General features: G+C 41.4%; 2 protein-coding genes across 2 annotated transcripts in view; one reads left to right on the forward strand and one right to left on the reverse strand.

Annotated features, from left to right (window-relative positions):
- Positions 1-1,524: 1,524 nt before the first annotated feature.
- ap5b1 (adaptor related protein complex 5 subunit beta 1) lies at positions 1,525-9,907 on the forward strand. The gene is made up of 3 exons (XM_017441626.3): positions 1,525-1,795; positions 3,530-4,312; positions 7,455-9,907. Exons 1-3 carry the CDS (start codon positions 1,649-1,651, stop codon positions 9,336-9,338), a joined length of 2,814 nt encoding a protein of 937 aa, XP_017297115.1. The 5' UTR covers positions 1,525-1,648; the 3' UTR covers positions 9,339-9,907.
- Positions 9,908-10,335: 428 nt separating this feature from the next.
- Positions 10,336-15,351, reverse strand: part of lg4h1orf50 (linkage group 4 C1orf50 homolog) — a 14,433-nt gene continuing 9,417 nt past the window's right edge. The window contains exon 5 of the mRNA XM_017441627.3: positions 10,336-10,602. Within this exon, the coding sequence (XP_017297116.1) occupies positions 10,417-10,602 (186 nt within the window). The 3' untranslated portion in view covers positions 10,336-10,416. The remainder of the gene's footprint in view (positions 10,603-15,351) is intronic.

Here is a 15,351-nt window from a genome sequence, read left to right on the forward strand (position 1 = left end):
CTGCTATGTCTGTTTCTGCTGCTCTACTTCTTGAATTAAACAATATTAACACTAAAATATGTACATGTGTATGCCCAAGATTATGACAAAAGTGTGTCTTTGTTTAACTTTTAATCATTTTTCCCAGAACACAGCATGTTCCCTCCACGAGAGAGTCAGTTTCAGGTGTTTGTAGTTTAATTATGAACATATATATCTGCACATTTCAATTCTACACGGGATTAAAACAGGATAAACAGGGTTTGGACTATTTAGATGTGCTAAGCTTGCTTATATTTGGAACTATATTGTCATATAACTGTATTGTTAATAATGTTATTCAGTATGCTGGTGTAATTCAATAATTCAATAAATAATAAAATCTGAAAAATAAGTTACCTTTTTGTGTTGATTTTGTTTGTCTAGTTTGCCTGTATTATTACCACTCAAGCGGTTTTTAATCTTTAAGCTTCAAGTGCTTTGAGTGACAAGAAAGTCCAAAAAAGAAAACTATATAAAATGAACCACTTTTGGTACATTAAGACTAAAGTATATTTTACTTACATGCTTAACAAACATTCTTCCCCTTTTTGTCTTTAAGAGGCTTCTTCAGGTAATTTTAGTGGGACTATGGAGCTAAATTGGGGCCAAATGTTTTGTTAATTTGAAAAAATACATTTTAATCTAAAAACTAAAACTTGAAATTGAAAGTTTGAGTTTTAGTCCAAAACTTGAAAAATTCAATCATGTATTCAAACTAAAAATAAGTGGGCCAATTGTTTTTTTTTCAGTTTAAAAAAAATATTGATTTAATTCTGGAAATATTTTTTTTTCACTTTTCCATATTTTGATATTTGAGGACTTTTTTGCAATTCAGAGCCTCATAAACATCATAACACAGCATCTCTCAGGGACAGTATCTTAACTCCTTAAATGACCTTGAACATTAACAGTAAACCTGTCCATGTCTTGGTCCACAGAGGATGATGCATGTTCCTGCATCCTGCTGGTTCTTCCTGTCCCTGACAGCTGCTGTGTTATGATGTTTATGAGGCTCTGTGCGGCTGCAGACACGGTCCAGTTATGGTCCATGACTACCTAACCTGGACCCCAGTTGTTAAAACTATTCAAACAGCTCATATATTTCACATTCCCTCCCTGTGCGCTGACTCCAGCAGGTTGCCTTGGCAGCGAGTGAATCCGACGGTGCGTTCAGGGTCATATGCGTAAGTGGGAGATGTCCATTCTTAAAGTGTTGCTGCTGAAATGCACAAACTGGTGGATAGAAAGCGTGCAGCCACAATTCTTACAGCACCTACGTTTCCTGAAGGCAACATGACTGACACGAGTCTCCTTCCTTCTTTGTTAGACTGTCAGTCATGATTCCCCGCCCCTCTCAGCTGAAACCAAACTAAAAAACTAAACTAAAAAAAAACTAAAAAAAATAAAGATAAAAAACTCCATACCAGTAGGTGGCAGTAATGCTAGTAAAAGTTTGTTGCCAACCGCCAGGAAAAACCAAGAAGAAGAAGGGGCCGCTGCGAAACAACAGATGGTCACGTGACCCAACACGGAAGTGACAGTGGCGTTTGAATGCAGCTCGATGTACGCCGCTGAACGCTTTAACTGTGGATGGTTTTTTGAAATTTGACCGTTATAAACGTTAGTGATGTCAACGATGACGTCAGACTGGCTGGAGAGGGTCGGCTCGTTTCGCAGCTGTCCGTCTAAGTTCCTCTCGGAGACAAACCCAGAGGTCTTCTTGACGGAGCTTCTGAGGGAGCTCCGAGATGACAGAGCCAGCTACAGCGTCAAGGTAAAACTGTTAGCTTCCAGAACTGTTTGTTTGATCAGCTCTACATTTAAAACTACAATACTTCGGCAGTTCAGACGTGCAGTCCTCCCAGGAGGACTAGGCCTTTAAATTAAAGCAGAACTGAAACCTGTTTTGAAGCCAACATCAGCGAAAATATAGCCATCAGATATGGTTTTTGTAAAACTTTTAAATTAATTTGGGTAGAGTAGTCGTCTTACAATGGGAAGGTTGTAGGTTGGATTCCAGCTTCCTCCTGTCACATGTTGATGTGCCCCTGGGCAAGGCACTTAACCCCAGGTTAGGTTAACATCTGTGTATTGTGTATAAATGTGTGGGAATGGGTGATTGTGGCTCTAGTGTAAAGGCTTTGAGTGGTCAAAAATGTCTGGAAAAAGACAATATAAGTTCAGTCCATTTACCTTTTTAAAATAAAACATACTTTTTCTTTTCTTTTTTTTTTTTTTTGTAATTCTGAATATTGAAGAAACCCCTCGGGTGGTTTTGGCTTTTTCCGTGACCAACCCAGAAGTGTGATGTCCGCTGAGCCGCTGAGGTTCAGCCATTCATCAGTGAGTGGATGAATACTGGTACAATATAGTTCAGTTTGTTGGAAATAATTGTTCAAACCGGATCGAAAATACCTCTGGAATTTCATTTTTTGGCTTTCCATAATATAAAAACCTTCCTCAGATATGGATCCATCAGTTCCGATGTGAGAATTACTATCAGAACTTGGGTTTGGACCACTTCAAAGAGAAGCACCGCTCCGACCCTCGTTACTGTGGTGGACTGGCTTCATGCCAAAAAAACAGGACCTTTTACTAACTATTTTTAATTTTAAAGAAAGTCAAATGTGGAGGAGAACATCACCACAGAGAAGGAGACGAGAAACAGGAAGTTTGACTTCAAACATGACGTGAACGCGTGCTGCTTACAGGTCTGAGCTGCTTACAGGCCGACAGCCTGAGATCAGTTTGTGATTCACAGCAGTTTGTTATTGATGAAAAAATATAAACAATCCATGTGTGATTAAACAAATGTCATAGTCTGAAACTGCTGCTGATTAGTTTACTCTGGTGTGAGAGGTCATGAACTCTACTCTGAAGTGCCCTGACTTTGTTTATGAGTTAGCATCATTAGCAACAGGTTTGCTTGGAGTTAGCAACGTTAGCTCTGTGCTGCCGGCTGTATGTTGACTTGCAGTGTTGTGTACTGATGTTATGACAGCGATCTGGGGGGAGTCAGTTCTCACCATTCCACGTTCCCAACTCTGCTGTTATGTGCGTTGTTATGTCGGCCATGACATCCGATTCCTGAGATCCAGCCGTCAGTTCAGGTTCACACTGGTCTGGTTGTAAATCCATTACTCCCGCAAAGTCTTCCAGCATTTCTTTGTCTTAAAAAAAGTCTTCTTTCATTTGCACTAGTAAACAACCGGACAGTAGTGGTGTTCATGGCCGTTTGGGGAACAGCGCTCGTCATGAACCCGCCCCACAAATCACCCCACTTAGGAAATTATTGACTTAAACTCTAAACACAGCTTATTTAAGTTTCAGGTCAGAAATCGAGTCCCTGCAGTGTTGTGTGGATGTGTTTGACTAAATACCATGCCTGAAATGTCAATTTTTTGAGATTTGATTTGAGTTCAGCTTTAAGCATCAATTGATACCTCCCTGTATGAAGTAACAGTTATTTTAATGATAAATGTTCTTGTCTCTGGACTTGTCTCTCCAGATGGTCCTGCTGTCTCCTCTCTGTGAGTACCCGACCCTGCTGTGTCTATCAGACCCTGCAGGAGAAGAGACGGCCCTAGACTTGATGTCAGTGTTCGCCCAGTGTCCCCCTGCGTCCACCCAGTTCCGCTGCCAGCTCCTGGTGGCCCTTACCTGTGTCCTTATCTCCTCCTCGTGTGTGAGGATCCGTTCCCGGGCGTCCCTAGACTTTCTTGGCTTGGTTTTTCAGGTGGTTCGGGACACCAGTGACATCTCCAGAAACGGGCCGCAGCGTTCTCTCCGGGCCACAGCTTGTGACTGCCTTCGGGAGCTGGAGGACTGCTGCCCCAGTCTCCTCACCCAGCACCTGGAACTCCTGGGTGGGCTGCGGCAGCAGGAGACCTCCGGGCTGCACCAGGCCTACGTGGGTCTTCACACTGTGGTTCTGAGAAATGCAGTGTATCGACTCAGTCAGGAACCAGGAGCAGGGGCTGAACACCTTAAAGCTCTCCTGGGAGGAACCACTTCAGCAGACCAGGACTCTTTTCAGACGGAAGGCAAAGACTCAGCTGGACTGGGCTCTCTGATCCTGGGCCCGATGGGCTCAGTGCCGACGCTCCACACCGGAGCTGACTGTAAGGAGCTGAAGTCGATCCTGTCCTCTCTGCTGGAGGAGTCCTATCTCCTCACTCCCCTCTACCAGGTGGTACTCCTACACAGATTGACAGAGGTGGTTGCCATGGTTCCTGGGGTCCCTCCAGCCATATTAAGAGCTCAACTGCTGCGACTGCTGGGCACCAGTGAGGTTTGTGTGAAGTACAGTTAGTTTTATCACCTCAACAAAGTCAAGGTAGACAGTGATGTTTTTGTTCTTTGTGTGCGTCTGTCTCATGAACTACTAAACAGATTTAAATAAAACTGGCAGAAAGTTGCCTTTTAGATGTCTATCTACAATATTGTCAAGAACTTAGTCAGGTTTACATATATTGATTGAAAATTTGATGTGATAGCTGAGGTATTCACAATGCATACTCTGAACGGGATCGCATGAGGTCAAGAATAATGTTTGATCAAAATGTGTACAACTCCATCATTTGTCAACAGAAGATGAGCTTAGTCTAAAACTTTGGTATAAAAGGTGGAGGGAAATAATGGATGATGTTATTATCATAGTTTTATGTGTAGAACAGCAACAAAATAGCAGCTTAAAGTGAAACCAAAAAGGAAAGTAAGGAGGAAAATCTGTTAGACAACCGTAAAAACCCAAACCAGATCTTGTTGTCTGTGCAGGGTTTCCCCCAGAAAAGAGGCTAAGCCCAGTGGTAGGTGGCCGACCGTGATTTATTTAAAAAAAAAAAGATTAAAGTTGACAGGAAAGTTGAAAATATGGCTTTTTATTATGTGATATTGTAAGATATTTGTGTCAAATATTTACACAACTACAGTTTTACAAAAAGGCACTTTTGAAATACTTTTTAAAATAAAAATACAATTAAAATAAATACTAATTGTTTGCACCTAATTTGAATCCTAATTTAAGTCACATTAACAAATAAATTAAATGACCATAAATGAAAAAGTGCAAACAAAGCACCAACACACGTCTCACTTCCAGGCCAATGAATAACAACAGAGAACTCTGACAAACAGACAGATGCTGGACTGTGCTTTTTGTGGCACAGGCTGCATGTTGGATCACTACATGGAACAACAAAACATCTAATGCTGAATTTAATAGCATCATTTTACTGGTAAACAAGGATAATATTTTCACTAAGCACAGAACATGCTTACCATATTCAGTCTTGTAAAGCCACCTGCTGAATTTCAGCTCAACTAACCATTGTTGGTTAAACCCGCTCGTTCCATGTTTATTGCTGTGTCTCTGACAACCTGCTAACTCCAGGTAGCTGAAGGAGGCTCAGCCTCAGGGCTCATTAGAGTCCTGCAGGGCTCTGCGGACCTGAGCGCACAGTGGAGGTGTTTATACTTGGAGCTTACGTTGATGCAGTATTCTCCAAACAGACAGGGGGCAGTACGCTACGTAAGCAGTGGAAATACGGTAAAAAGAGAGCAGATGTTGTCACATCAAATATGGCTGCAGGTATTCAGGAGGAAGAGCTGTTGTTTCTGGCTGTGATACAGAGAGGATGTTTAAACTTAAAGCATTCAGTTTGACTTTCACTGATTTATTTGCTTTAGTTGTGATTCGTCCATCATAGGACTAATATTTCTATAAACTCTCCTTTTTATCAGCTGCAGCAGTAATCTGCCTGTGTGATGTATGTTTTACTGCAGCATTTGAAATGAGCCATTGAAATAAAACTATAGACAGAAGTGGAAGCTGGGAAGTTAAAGCCTCACCCTCTCCATGCAAACAAATGAGACATTTTTTCTGACTAAAAAATAAAAATACACTGAAGATAATTATTTTCAGGTGTCAATTTTTGTTGATTCACATAGTTCTTATCTTGGTACTGTATGTTGAAACATGCATTTGGAACAAGGCTGATTAGTGGTGTTGGACTGCATCCCAGCAGCTGGACCAGTCATACCTCCCATCACAAGAGGTTAACACAGTGGTATATTTGGTTGTTGCTAACGTTGGTAAAAATTAGTTCTAAAATAATAAAACTGAATAAGGTTCAGTCTAAACTGAACTAGAAAATTGCTGTTCCTCATGAAATAGCCGTGAGAATGCTAAACTGCAGAATATGCTTTAAGGAGCTTCAAAAAGCTGAACAGAACCCATAAAACCTGAGAACAAATGTAAATGTAAAACAGCAGAACAAAAAAGCAGGAAAAACCTCAAAGGTAGCAAAACAATCCTGGAAAAACTTTAAAACAACAGAACAACCATTAAAAACACAGAAAAAAACCTTAACAACACCTGAAAAGACATTAAAACAGCAGAACAATCAATAAAAATAGAAAAAAATCCTTCAAGACAGCAGAACAATCCTTAAAAACTGCAGAAAAAACATTAAAACACCCGAACAATATTTAAACAGTAGAACAATCTTTAAAAACTGTAGAAAGAACATTAAAAACTTTAAAAACCTTGAAATATCTGAACAAAGCCTATGTGTTGAACACGAGCTGAAAATACACACAGAAACCCACACAGGCTCTGTGTGATGTCACACCTGAACGTTCTGAGTTCTGTCACCACGGCAACGCAGGACTGCGTGATGTCACACCTGAACGTTCTGAGTTCTGTCACCACGGCAACGCAGCACGAGACGAGTCACACCGAAGGTTTTCCCCTGTTTTAAACTGAGATTATAAATAAACTATCCAAGATATGAAGAAGCTGAATCATACAGTAAGAGTTGAATGTCTTCTGTTGTCTTCAAACCTTGGATGGTGTTTCTAGGTGGACGTTTGCTGAAGTAGCGAGCTTTCAAACAGCAGGAAGATTTGACAGTTGGAAACGGAATTTCAATGTATTTCAATTAGAAGAAAAATGCTGAAAAACTTTAATATTTTAAAAACCTTAAAAGATATCAATACCAAAAGTCATAGCACCCTTCTCCTGAACGAGCTGAACGTTTTGATACCTGAATGGCTGAAATCAGGGCGAGTTAGATGCCAAAAACCGTACGGAGAATGCTGCTCCAAAAACAATCAGTTATAGGTTATGTATCCAAAAGTAACTTTCTGCAAGTTTCATTAAAATTTGCTCAGTGGTTTATGAGATATTTTGCTGAAAAAAAAAAAATCGTGGGCAAAAACATTGTTTACCTTCAACTTTCAGAAGCAGGTAATAAATGTGTACAAAATTCTACAATGTTTACAAGAATAAAGCTATAAAAACTGACAATTATCTCAAAGAAGATTTAAAATTAAATGCTGTTCTGTCTTTCCTGTTGATAACTGCAGCGGCAGCACCCTGTGACCTTTGACCTTCAGCCTGTTGTTGACCCAGTGAACTTGTCTTCTGTCAGGTCTGCCTGTTTCATGTGGCCCTGCTGATGAAGGGTGCGTTTACAGACAGCCTGTTCAGCGCCGAGGACGAGGCCTTCGTCCTGAAGCGGCTGGTGGTCCTGTCCCAGCATCCTGTCCTCAGCACGCCTGAAAAGCTCTTCTACATGGACTGCATTCTCCACTTCCCCGAGAACCGTCCAATCAGCTGCGGCGACAGCGACGAGGCCCTTCCTGTGCTGCTGACGCCTCAGCTGGCTGCAGCCCTGCTGCCCACATTGTTCAACGATGGCGCCACGCTGCTGGCTCGGCTCCGCCTGCTGTCCCTCGTCTACCTGGAAGAGGGAGAGGTGGGGGGCCGCGGTCTGGCCTACCTGTACGATCAGCTGATGTCACTGCTGCGTGTGGTAGAAAGCGGAGGCAACAGAGAAATCGTGGTGACTTTTTTCCGAGCTGCCTTCCTCTTCCTTCTATCCTTCAGCCATGTGGAGCAGTTCTGCTCAGGTATGAGCCGGCAGCTCTGTCAGCTCTATCTGCAGCACCCGCAGCTCGCCCCTCACCTCATCAACATGGCCAACCAGACTCAGGAGAGGCTGTCCGAGTCCAGCTGGGCTTCAGGACTACTGAGGGGCCTCCAGAAGGCCATCACAGAGGTCCCACCGGCCCAGCTCACCCTACAGGCCCTCGGCTGGCACTTAAAGGTTCTGGCTCGGGTGGCAGAGGAAGCAGAAATCGGCCAGCGCAGCTCCCTCAACTTCCTGTCCAGCGTTATCGCCTCCTCCTCTTTGAGTGTGGGCGGAAACTGGCGTCTGGGAAACTGTGTGCTGGGAGTTTGTCGCTGCGTTCTCCTACATCCCACCCTGGACTCCCTGCTCATCCCTCTGGCAGATATCCTTCAGCACCTCTCGTGTTACCACGGAGACACGGACATCCAGGACCACGCTCGCCTCTACTACTCCCTCCTGACCACGCTGTCCCAGGAGAAGCTGGTGGCGATGCTGGCCCAGGGCTCGACCACAGGCGGCCATCAGGTGAAGAAGAGGATGCTGTCGTGTCTCATGGCAGAGAGTGAGGGACTGACCAGCATGTTAACGGCTCACCAGACCAGCCAACCCATACTCCGTCTGACAGAGGCTCCTCAGCAGCTGGAGCTGAAGCAGAACTGTGACCCACAAGGGACAGAGGTAGACAAAGCATCTGAAACTTACAGAGCACAATTCAGCGACCCCCACTTTGCCTCTGAAATTCCCCTGAAGTACCAGCTGACCCACACAGAGGGTTCTGACCCCCGTTTCGACCAGATCTTCAGCATCCGCCTCCACTTCAGCCTCACGGACCGTCACTACGAGCAGCTGGAGGACATGAGTGTCCCATGTCTCTTCAGAGAGAGACCCCCACCTATAGTGAAGCTGAGACTGAAGCCCCGGCAGCCATACCCGACCACCCTTCACATCAGTGCCATCTTCACCACCCGCGATGGCTTCTCCTGGCACACCGAGCTGCCTGATGTTCACGTGGCATTCCAGCAGGTTTTCCTGCCTCTTCCTGCCCCCCCAAACTGGGCTCCAGGGAGCAGACTGAAGGTGTTCCAGGAACTCTGGGATGAAATCTGCTCTGAGGCGGGAGATGGAGCTGTGAGTCTGTTCTGCTGTCAGCTGAGGGGACCGTCTCTGAAGGCGCTGCTGAAAGAACACCTCCTTCCCTTCCTTCTGTCTGACCCATCCGGGGAGGAAGAGTTCAGGGTTCTGGTTTTCCTTCCCCCGCAGAACCACGTGTTGCTGAAAATCAGAGCTGAGGAGGATGCTGTGCACTTCAACATGGCTTCAGATAACTGGCAGCTTCTGCCACATGTAAACTCTTACCTGCTGACAGTCACGTCTGACAGACAACTTTTAGCTTTATTTTAACATCCTCATTTCAAGTGAAGCTTGAAACAGCTGATGTAAAATACTTACTGCACTTTGTTTCAATTTGAAATTAAAAATGTGCAAAACAAACATTTTTCTTTTATTCCCTGGATACAAATAATAATAAATACTCATTTAGAGCCCTGACAGAAGGCCTGCTACAAGTGTTAATGGTGTGTTTATTGCACACTCCTGAAGGTGAAACAGCTGTATCTGTCTGTCTGTTAGCAAAATATCTCATGTACCACTTGACAGATTTTAATGAAAGTGATCATTGGATCTACATTTACAACTGATTACCTTTTGGAATCATCATAAATCAAGATGGTTGCCACAGCAAATAAACTTTAGCAAACACAATGAATTTTACAGTTACAGAGCTAACATTTGCTGTGGTAGTAGCTGAGAGTCATTTAAGTGCTAACAGATCCTGTGAGATGTTGAAACTCTGTTATGAAGGGTGGCCTTTAGATTAAAAGTTACAGATCTGTTTTGTCTGTATCTAGGAAATAAATGTCAAATCCTAACCATTTTAATCTAAAGGCCACGCTTCATAACCCTGTCATTAGCTATCAGGTAAAAAAAAGAAACCTCCAGAACAAGTCTGAATGCTGTTAACAGGTCACCATACCTCCCATCAGGCTGTTCAGGTCCAGGTTCCTCTTCAACTTCACAGCATGTGATGGAGGATATGGTGACCTGTTTTTATGCAGTTTAGCACCCTGTCATTAGCTGCACATGTAAAATGATCTGATATGCAACATTTAAACAACTCAGCAGAGCTCCTTTTGGTTTGAAACACAGCTTTAAAGGTCAGACTATCCTATAATCCTCAGCCATGTCTGAGGCCAAAATGTGTGAAAAGGAGGAGATAAAGTGCCAAAGCCCAGGATCACAATAGTCCCAATCTGATATTTGGAAGAAAACTACTCCAAAACAACTTTTTGTTAACCTTTCAGTGTTTAAGGCAGCAAAATAGTCAGACAAACACACTGACTGGTTGGTGTGAGCAGTTTTTAATCCTCATGTGGACAGGAAGGAAGACTGTTGTAGTTTCAGGCCCACTCTCAGCAGCTCTTCATTCCGTCAGACCTTTGAAATTGGGTCCGGTGTACAGAGGTAAAGCTGTCTGCTGCCTGAGGAGTTTGTCCATGACTGCTATCTCTGCATCCCTCTTCTCCACCTCGTCCATGGGGGTCCATGACATGTCCTGTTGGAGTTTGAATGTGCCTAGAAACGGGTGGGGGCAGCTCGGGCCCCATTCCTGCAGAGGAGGGGAGGAAAAAACAACTAAATGTGCAGCTCAATCAGGAATAGTGTGCTATGACTTTCAGATAACAGGACATTATACAGCATAGATGAAATTAACAAAAAAACTGCAAAAGCTTTCCACATCCAACACAGATTTTGGTGAAATGAGTGAAAAGCTCTGTGGGTCAGACAGCATTCAGAGGTCAAACTTACTGAAGGAGCATTATGACATCTTTAATGGTTCTTGCACAGTTTGAGTTTGGGATATTTTACCACAGAATATTCAAATTAGTGTGATGATGTCACTAACTTCAGCTGTTTAAACTTTCTAAAATCTTTGTAAACAATCTTATTACCAGAAACTTTAATTTTTTTGAGGACAAAACCAGCTAAATCTGTTGCATTATTGTGTAAAATCCGAGTTTTTTGATGATAAAGCATTTTATATATTGTACAATACAATAATTGTTCCACATTTAGTCTATGGTATTGCAGTATGGAGAAAGGAGTGTAAAACAATTTTAAATCCTATTTTGGTTTTACAGAAAAGAGCTATAAAGATAATTACTATAGACACCCAACAAATCCATTATTTCTTCAGTTGAAAATACTAAAATTCTATGATTAGTTGATTATAACATTTTACTTGTTGTGTACAAGGCTCACAGGGCATGTTACCTTTTAACATCCAACTCAACTTTGTAAAGAGAGAAAGTGCTTATAATCTGAAGGGGACTGACATTTGTTAAACTTGAAGGAACAGAGTACTTTAATTCAAGGAATAAGATTATATAATAATCTGGAAGGTAATGTCAAAATGCCAGATTAATGTGTGTATTTAAAAGAATGATAAAAGCTGTATTATTAAGGAAACAAACTAGTTTAATGTGTTCCTAAATGAATTGTTATTCAAGACGGATTTAAAACAGTTTTCTGGTAGATTAGTATTGTTTTAATTACTAAACTGAAAAAGAAAAAAGGGGCTGATATAAGATTTTCTTCTTTCTGCTGCCTTTCATTTTATTCATGATTTATATATCTATATTTTGTTGTTGTTTATTGTATAAATATTTATTTTTGTTTTAATGAAATGAATAAAGATTTTTAATTTAATTCAAAAATCTGTTTATTAGTTTTTAAGTACTCTTGTTAATAAAAGAACAAACCAATACTTCTGAAAACAAAAAAAAGACCAAACTGTTGAATACCTGTTTTGATCAAATCTAAGTCCTCAATTATGGGGCATATGTAAGTCCTCACTATGTTTATGGAAAGTTAAAACAACCTTGAAATAAAAAATACAAGAAGAAGAAATAAAGGGAGCTATGGTAAATGGAAAGGAGCACACAATGGGCTTCCTGCTGCTGATGGTTACCACCCTTCCTCGAACACCCAAATAAATCACTACTGGCATCGATGAAGCTTTTAAAAAAGTATGGTTGTCTTTACACAGCAAAGTGGAAAGATATGGAGAAAGGGTTTGGAGAGTATTATTGGAGATGAAGATAAAAAAAAATACATTGATCCAATTACACTATTTACACAAGAATTATGATTCAAAATACTGAAAAAATACAGGATAAAGAAAGAAATGAAAGTACTCAGATGGGTAAAATATGACAAAGGATTCAATGTGTAAACAAGGGGGTCCAGCATGGTATACTCTACAGAAGGATGGGAGCTGGAGAGTTTCCAAAAAATGAAAGACAAGTATAATTTAGATAAACACAAATTTTACGGATACATACAATTGAGAGACTGATCCCTCTGTGGAAGTAAATGGTGTGATTCAAACTGTGATAAAATTATTCAGTGGAATAAAAATTTAAATCATCTACTTTATACCAGAAATTGATGGTGAGTAAGCAATCCACTAAGTATGTAAAAGAGAAATGGGAATCAGAGTTTAATGTGACAATTACAGAGGCTAGATATATGGAAAACCCATCAGGCATCCACCAGTTCTCAGATATGGAGGGAGTTTTTTTAATCACGCCTAAAGTCAAGAACAGTTATAAGGCCACAGACATGACATGCTGGAGGAGTTGAGGACCAGCGGACGCAGACCACTCACACATATTTTGGAACTGTCCTAAAACAGTTCAGTTTTGGAAAACTGTACACGAAACTGTAAAGAAGATCTTGGGATATGATATTCCTATGAGGAGCAAGGTACTATATCTTCTGATTTTCAACAATATCAAAGAACAAATAAGAGTAAAGGATAAGAATCTGATGTTAATAGCTAGTAAGGAGGACCCCCCTTGTCATGAACAATGGATTGGGATAATAGAAGAAATCTACATAATGGAAAAAACTGACCCATTGCCTGAGATTACAGCAAACACAAATGGAAGAAAAGTGGGTGAAATGAACTCCATTTAAAACCAAAGACAGCCACAAAGTTAGGAAGAACTTGACAAACTGGATGAAATAAAAGGACTATTAGAAGAACAACTCCCAAGCAAAGGTTGTCTTATTTTATTTTACTTTATATAAAGTTGAATGTGAATTGTTCATGTATGCTCTGTGTGTAAACAGATGCAGAAAATGCCAATAAAAAGTTAAATGATAAAAAAACCTATTACATGAAAGGTGGCAAGCAACCTGCATTCCTTCAAGAAATGCTAAGCCTTAGATGTACAGTGATTATAAAAATTATTCTAACACAAAGTTTCAGGGCCTATGTGCAAATTACAAAAAATATTTGCTTTGATATTTCCACTGAACATACATTCTGAGAAATCAGGAGAACATTTCTAAATGTTTTTGGTTCTAATCTTACATTATCATAAATATTTCTGATACAACTAAAAGATTTTGACACGTGAATTCAACACTCATTTCACAACAAATAGGAGAGTAAACAAGGACAATTTATATTTGTGAGCAAACAAAGGAAGTCTGGATGCACTGAGAAGAACTGAGAAGATATTCTGATTGTGAGTTCAGAAAGGTTTATTTGTTGGACCAAACTTCATCTGCAGACAGATTACAGCAGTGGAGTCCAGTCCTGGTCCTGGAGGGCCACTATCCTGTGTGTTTTAGTTGTTTCTCTGCTCCAACACAGCTGATTTAAATGACTGAGTGAAGACCTGCTGAAGAGCAGAGAAACATATAAAACCTGCAGGATAGTGGCCCTTCAGGACCAGGATTGGACACCCCTGGATTAGAGGAATAGCAGTACAAACAGACAGAAAACACCATTACACAAGCATCTTTTGTTTTAGACTTGAAAAGTGGCTATAATTAATCTGATAGATTACTAGGTTAGAATTCTACTTTCCTGAAATCATTCTGGGAAAAGTTACAAGTAAATTTGTTTGCACAAACAGAGTGCACACTGATCCAACTGTAACCAGTCAGAACAGACACCTGATAATCTATCAACTATCTGCAGTGTTACATGAACTTTGGAAGTCAAACATCACATATACAGGTTTGTAGGGTCACACATGGCTGATTGAGAAACTCCACCTAATTTCTGGGCTGTGACTAGCTGTGAACAGAATTCATGAGAAAGTCTCCATATTGTATTGTAATATTCATGGTGGTTCATCAGATGAGCCACTGAGGCTTGCAGTCTTGTTGCTTAAGTTTTGAACATGTTCAGAAAAAATTGTACAAGTTTTCTCTCAAACTAGAGTAGGGACAGATGATAGGCAAACATTTTTCAAACCAATATACACTACTCCAAAAAATAAAGGGAACACTTAAACAACACAATATAACTCCAAGTAAATCAAACTGTCCACTTAGGAAGCAACACTGATTGGCAATCAGTTTCACATGCTGTTGTGCAAATGGAATAGACAACAGGTGGAAATTATTGGCAGTTAGCAAGACACACTCAATAAAGGAGTGGTTCTGCAGGTGGGGACCACAGACCACTTCTCAGTACCTATACTTTCTGGCTGATGTTTTGGTCTCTTTGAATGTTGGTGGTGCTTTCACACTCGTGGTAGCATGAGACGGACTCTACAACCCACACAAGTGGCTCAGGTAGTGCAGCTCATCCAGGATGGCACATCAATGTGAGCTGTGGCAAGAAAGTTTGCTGTGTCTGTCAGCGTAGTGTCCAGAGGCTGGAGGCGCTGCCAGGAGACAGGCCGGTACACCAGGAGGCGTGGAGAAGGTCGTAGGAGGGCAACAACCCAGCAGCAGGACCGCTACCTTCACCTTTGTGCAAGGAAGAACAGGAGGAGCACTGCCAGAGCCCTGCAAAATGACCTCCAGCAGGCTACAAATGTGCATGTGTCTGCACAAACGGTTAGAAACTGACTCCATGAGGATGGTATGAAGGCCAGACGTCCACAGATGGGGGTTGTGCTCAGAGTCCAACACCGTGCAGGACGCTTGGCATTTACCAGAGAACACCAGGATTAGCAAATTCACCACTGGCGCCCTGAGCTCTTCACAGATGAAAGCAGGTTCACACTGAGCACATGTGACAGGGTCTGGAGATGCCGTGAAGAGCAACATCCTTCAGCATGACCGGTTTGGCAGTGGGTCAGTAATGGTGTGGGGTGGCATTTCTTTGGAGGGATGTGCTCGCCAGAGGTAGCACGACTGCCATTAGGTACCGAGATGAGATCCTCAGACCCCTTGTGAGACTACAGGTGCTGCTGGTCATAAAATTAGAATATCATGAAAAAGTAGATTGATTTCAGTAATTCCATTTAAAAAGTGAAACTTGTATATTATATTCATACATTACATACAAACTCATATATTTCAAATGTTTATTTCGTTTAATTTTGAT

Source organism: Kryptolebias marmoratus, linkage group LG4 (assembly GCF_001649575.2).
Source record: "Kryptolebias marmoratus isolate JLee-2015 linkage group LG4, ASM164957v2, whole genome shotgun sequence".
Lineage (NCBI taxonomy): Eukaryota > Metazoa > Chordata > Actinopteri > Cyprinodontiformes > Rivulidae > Kryptolebias > Kryptolebias marmoratus.

Bases quoted from the DNA above. Each gene is read 5' to 3' on its own strand.
- ap5b1 (XM_017441626.3), top strand. From the start codon at position 1,649: ATGTCAACGATGACGTCAGACTGGCTGGAGAGGGTCGGCTCGTTTCGC. The intron at 1,796-3,529 runs GTAAAACTGTTA...TTGTCTCTCCAG, and splicing joins GAGCCAGCTACAGCGTCAAG to ATGGTCCTGCTGTCTCCTCT. The intron at 4,313-7,454 runs GTTTGTGTGAAG...GTCTTCTGTCAG, and splicing joins GACTGCTGGGCACCAGTGAG to GTCTGCCTGTTTCATGTGGC.